At 31.9% G+C, this 4856-nt stretch overlaps 1 protein-coding gene across 1 annotated transcript; it reads left to right on the plus strand.

Moving 5' to 3' along the window:
• Window positions 1-4006: 4006 nt before the first annotated feature.
• LOC104882072 (uncharacterized) lies at window positions 4007-4426 on the plus strand. Its single transcript, XM_010663999.1, has one exon. The coding sequence runs from the start codon at window positions 4007-4009 to the stop codon at window positions 4424-4426; it is 420 nt and encodes a 139-aa protein (XP_010662301.1).
• The last annotated feature ends 430 nt before the right edge of the window (window positions 4427-4856 follow it).

Raw genomic sequence — 4856 nt, forward strand, 5'->3', positions numbered from 1 at the left:
CAGAAAAAGGTAAGTCGTACGAGTAGTAATGGGCCACCAAGGAACTACCGTGGAGCACTGGAAGTGGATTTAAAGACATGTGCTAAAAGGGCAAAATTGAGGGTCTACACGGCTAAGTTCAAGATTCAAGGTGACAGAAAGTTGAGACATTCCATTTGTTCTACTCTTAGTACAAAGGGAACCTCATTACCTTATAATTTAATTGACTTGTTCATCTTAACGCCAAGCTTAAGCTTAGTGAGATGATGAACCAAGCTCCACATTCTTACTGCTATCACTAAGGCCTAAACTGGGAGTTAATATTTGAGTAATAGCTGGTGTAGAAAGTCTTTTAATTGCATCACTTAAGTTAGTATATAGGAGGCTAGCTTAACTCAATTGAGGGGCAACATTTTCACATTAGGGATTTAGGTAAAGGTAATCAGTTTAACTTAGGATTGACAACTTCCATAGGTGAATTCTTGAGGACGATACTTGGAGTTCTACAAAAGTTGTCATAACTTTTTCTCTAATTTTTCTTGGTTAGAATTGTTACACAAAAATGCTTAGTATATTGAACAATAGAGAATCACAAGTAAGAAACTAGTGTTGTTGGGGGATTGATAACCCCTATAATTCGGATAAAGTAAATCGTTTTGTTATAGAACTATTAGTTTGTTAGGTTTTTGTTTTTTTTTTTATGAACCTATAGTTGTTTTTCCTTTTATTAGTTGCTTGCATCTTTATTTAGTATTTTCCAATTTTTCTTATTTTAGTTATTTTATTTTATCTATTGTTTCCTTAATTTTATGTTTAGTTGGGAGAGAGACTTGTGACATAAACTTCAAAGAACAAGTAATTGTAACCAAATATGGATAATATCAATGAAGTTAACAGTAGCAAGGGTGTTTGAGTACAAGTCCATGAGGAAGCATCGGAATCCTTTGAGTATAAGTACACCCTCATGCTTTGCCATACCTTAAAACCAGAATCATGTAAACATTGACATCTTAGATCAATGCACAACATAAGTAACAACAATTTAATTCTTTACGATTAAAATACTAACCTTTAAGTTTAGATATTTCCAAACCTTAAATTCTAAGTATTGAAGATGATCTCAAAGACCAAAGACCTTCCATCCAATCACTTTTGAATGGCTTTAGGCACTATAGTAGAATGACTATTCTTCCTTAGGGATAGTGGCTTGAGTTTTTATTCTCTTAGGGAAAATGAAAGAATAAAATATCAAGTCTTTAACCCTTAATCCTAAGAGGGTCTATATAGACCACTAGTAGGCTTCAGTGATTGAGGCCCATCATAAGCTTAGATCACTTAATCTATCTTATGGGTCCTATTTAATTAATTAGCCATAATAGACTTCAATTAATTAAATAGCCTAAGTAGAGACCAAAAGAACATAATCATAAGCACTTGTGTGTACTTGTACACACTTATGCTCTTGCAAAAAGTACTTAAGTTCTTATTCTTATGCACCATTATGCACTCTAGTGATTAAAAGAAAATTCCATAAAAGAATGTAAGATTGAGTGAGGACCACTAAGATCGATATAAAAATATTGGCTCCCCCATAATGTAATTTTGAAGTTAACTCAACCTTCCACTAAAGATAGTCAACTACACTTTAGTATTGTATGACATTGAATTAAAATCAAATTAATTAATTTCTTGGGTTCGTAACCTACTATTCACAACATGCAAGTTCCTCACAAACTTTTTTCCATAATCTAATAATAGTTATCAACCTTCATGATTACCTCTCAATCCTTAGTTATAAGATCCTTCTATATTATGTTCATCAACTAAGATAATATTATCCATAAAGGATGTATGTCAAATTCTAATGAAGGAAGTGCTATGCCATAGACTATATGATCAGAGATCCTTAGAATTAATCAAAGAGATATATTGTCTTAAACTCATGAAATATTATGGTGTCTTTATTGAAAATATTCATTACTCTACCTACCTAAACAACTAGTCACCTAATCCATAAGGAATATATGATCACTTTAAGATCTTACTTATAGGTCAAAGTAATTGATAACATTAGCACTAGCCTAATGTTCTCTTAAGACAAAATAGCTTGGATAAGTCATGACAATTCGCTAGTCATCAGTCAAGACTCTCCATAGGTCCTGTTTAATATGTAACCTTACACACTAGTTTACTCACTATAGGAAAATGATCTCAATGACTAAGACAAGTCATCCCACCAATTAGAAGGTAGAACACTTTGGCTTCTAATGGATTTCCCATGTCCATGAACTAGTTGTGAACAAACTCATCAACTTGTAAAGAACTCATAATTTGGATCTTTTGTACAAATACTAATGCACACTTAAGACATATATAATACAAGTCATTAGGCTAGAATCCACAAACATATCATTATGCATAATAATATGGTAAATGGAAAAGTGATATCTATAAAATAACATCTGAATGTGACTTCTTGTCAATGCTCTCTAGTACTAGCTCTTTAGTAGGACGCAAGACTTTCAAGTTTGTTTGAATTTTGAGAATTTGAGTCAAGGTGGAGATTGTTGACAAGTGTTTTAAACTCTATTTTTGAATCAATTGAAAAGTCATTGATAGTTTCCTAATAGAATATATTCTTGTAAAGGAGTTTTTTTTTATTATTATAAAGGAAATATCCTATTATGATAAAATTTGTTTTCCTTAAATTATTATTATTAGTAGTAGTAGTAGTACTTTATTTTACAATTTTTTTGCAAATATTTTTAACTAAAATATATTGAAGATAGAAAAGAATAAAGATGAAAAGGAAAAAGAAATATGAAAAAAAAAAAAAAAAGGTAAACACAAGTTAGACGAAGCATCAGTTTCCTCTCCAAATCAATGCTTTTTAATGAGTAGTTAAGATTGCACCATGGGATCCCAGGTTCATTAGGTACTAAAGCAAACCAAATCGGATGCATCATGATAAACTGCCAGCAAGCATGCCAATACATAATATAAATCCAATACAAAATGGGAAAAAAAAGGTCATTTGAGGAGTGCTAATAATGCTAGCGATATTTAACTTCAAATTGTTATTATAGGTTCATGTTGACAACCTTCTACGCCTTATTCACTCGATGACAAAGAACCATCATCCATATTCATAAATCACCTTAACCTACCAAAGGCAAATTCATCCTGATTCAAGACATAGTCATTATGTCAATACAATCACTAGACTTTAGTGCACGTGGTTGTAGCTTAACCCACTCTGTAGCTAGTACATTAACAGCTAAACTCTTCCACCAAGTTCTCTTTTCTACTCATTCCAAAAATTTATCTCAAGTTTTGATTTTTAGACAAAATATTATTATGTAAATTAAAATTAAAAGTCCTTAAATTGAATACAAATTTGCAATTACTCACTGCCCATATATTATTATATTTTTCCTTCTGTTTCTATCTTCATATCAAAATTTATAAAAGTAATCCTCATGCTGAGGAAGTGATTTCTACTATAGGAGAAACAAATTAGAAAAACAAATCTGCCTCATTATAGAAGACTTCCTTCAGAATTACCAAACCATGTGTGAACGCTACATTATATACCAAACCAACAAATCCAAAAGGATTTTTTAAAACCCTCTTAGATTTAAAATTTGACTAGGAAACTAAATAACAAAACAAAAATTACTTAGGATTTTTTGCGATTTGAAGTTTGAATAATAGAATCTAATAAAAGGACATAAAATCTTAGAGGATTACATAAAACCCTTTGAGATCTAAAATTTTAAAAAATTGAACCTTGTGATTCAAAATGTATAGATTTAGTTCTTAATGTTGGGCATCTTTGGATTAAAATTCTCAAGAGTCTCTTTCTAGTGTTCTTCAAATTTAGCCTATAAATAGATGCAATGGTTACCATTCCACCCAAACCCAAAATTAGTAAATCTTCTACAACATCATGGGGAAAGTTTCCCAATTGTTGATGATTATCTTCCTTACTCTCATCATACATTCCTATTCAGAAACTATTCATAAGATGGGAAGTGGCTTTAATGGAATGTATGGCATGTATCGTGAAGTACCTGGTGGTCCAGATCCATTACATAACGGAAGGAAAGGTAAGATGGGAAAGGACACATATGGAACGTATCGTGAAGTGCCTGGAGGTCCAGATCCATTACACAATGGAAGGAAAGGTCAGATGGGAGAGGGCACATATGGAACGTATCAGGAGGTGTCGGGTGGTCCAAATCCATCACATAACGGACAGAAAGCAGGTCAGATGGGAAAGGACATGTATGGAGTGTATCGTGAAGTGCCTGGTGGTCCAAATCCATTGCATAACGGATGGAAAGGTCAGACGGGAAAGGACTCCTACGGAATGTATCGTGAAGTACCTGGAGGTCCAGATCCATTACATAATGGAAGGAAAGGTTATATGGGATCAAAAACATAAGGAATGTATCATGAAGTGGCTAGAGATCGAGATCCTTTGCGTACCTCTTAGCATGTTTGTTTCTTACATGATCAAGTAAATAAAATAATGGTTTGTGAAATTCTCAAAAAAAAAATATTTTGGTGTGCTTGTGCAATATATTTGTGTGCTAAATGAGTTTTGTTTTCTCGATTCTCACTTTAAAAATACATTTTATTTATTTATTTTTTATTTTTTTATAATAGAGACCAACAAAAACAATGTGTTATTTTTGTTAATGAAGATTAGACAAAACAAATTTTTATAAAATCTTATTAGTGAAGAGCATTGCTAATACGTTTTTTTTCCCCCAATTTTACATACCTTTTACATACCGGGAAATAGACGTTATATTTTAGTTTTTCTTTATGAATATGAGAAGTCTCCTTTATAATTACAAATAATTAGAAAA

This window comes from Vitis vinifera, chromosome 16 (assembly GCF_030704535.1).
Source record: "Vitis vinifera cultivar Pinot Noir 40024 chromosome 16, ASM3070453v1".
NCBI lineage: Eukaryota > Viridiplantae > Streptophyta > Magnoliopsida > Vitales > Vitaceae > Vitis > Vitis vinifera.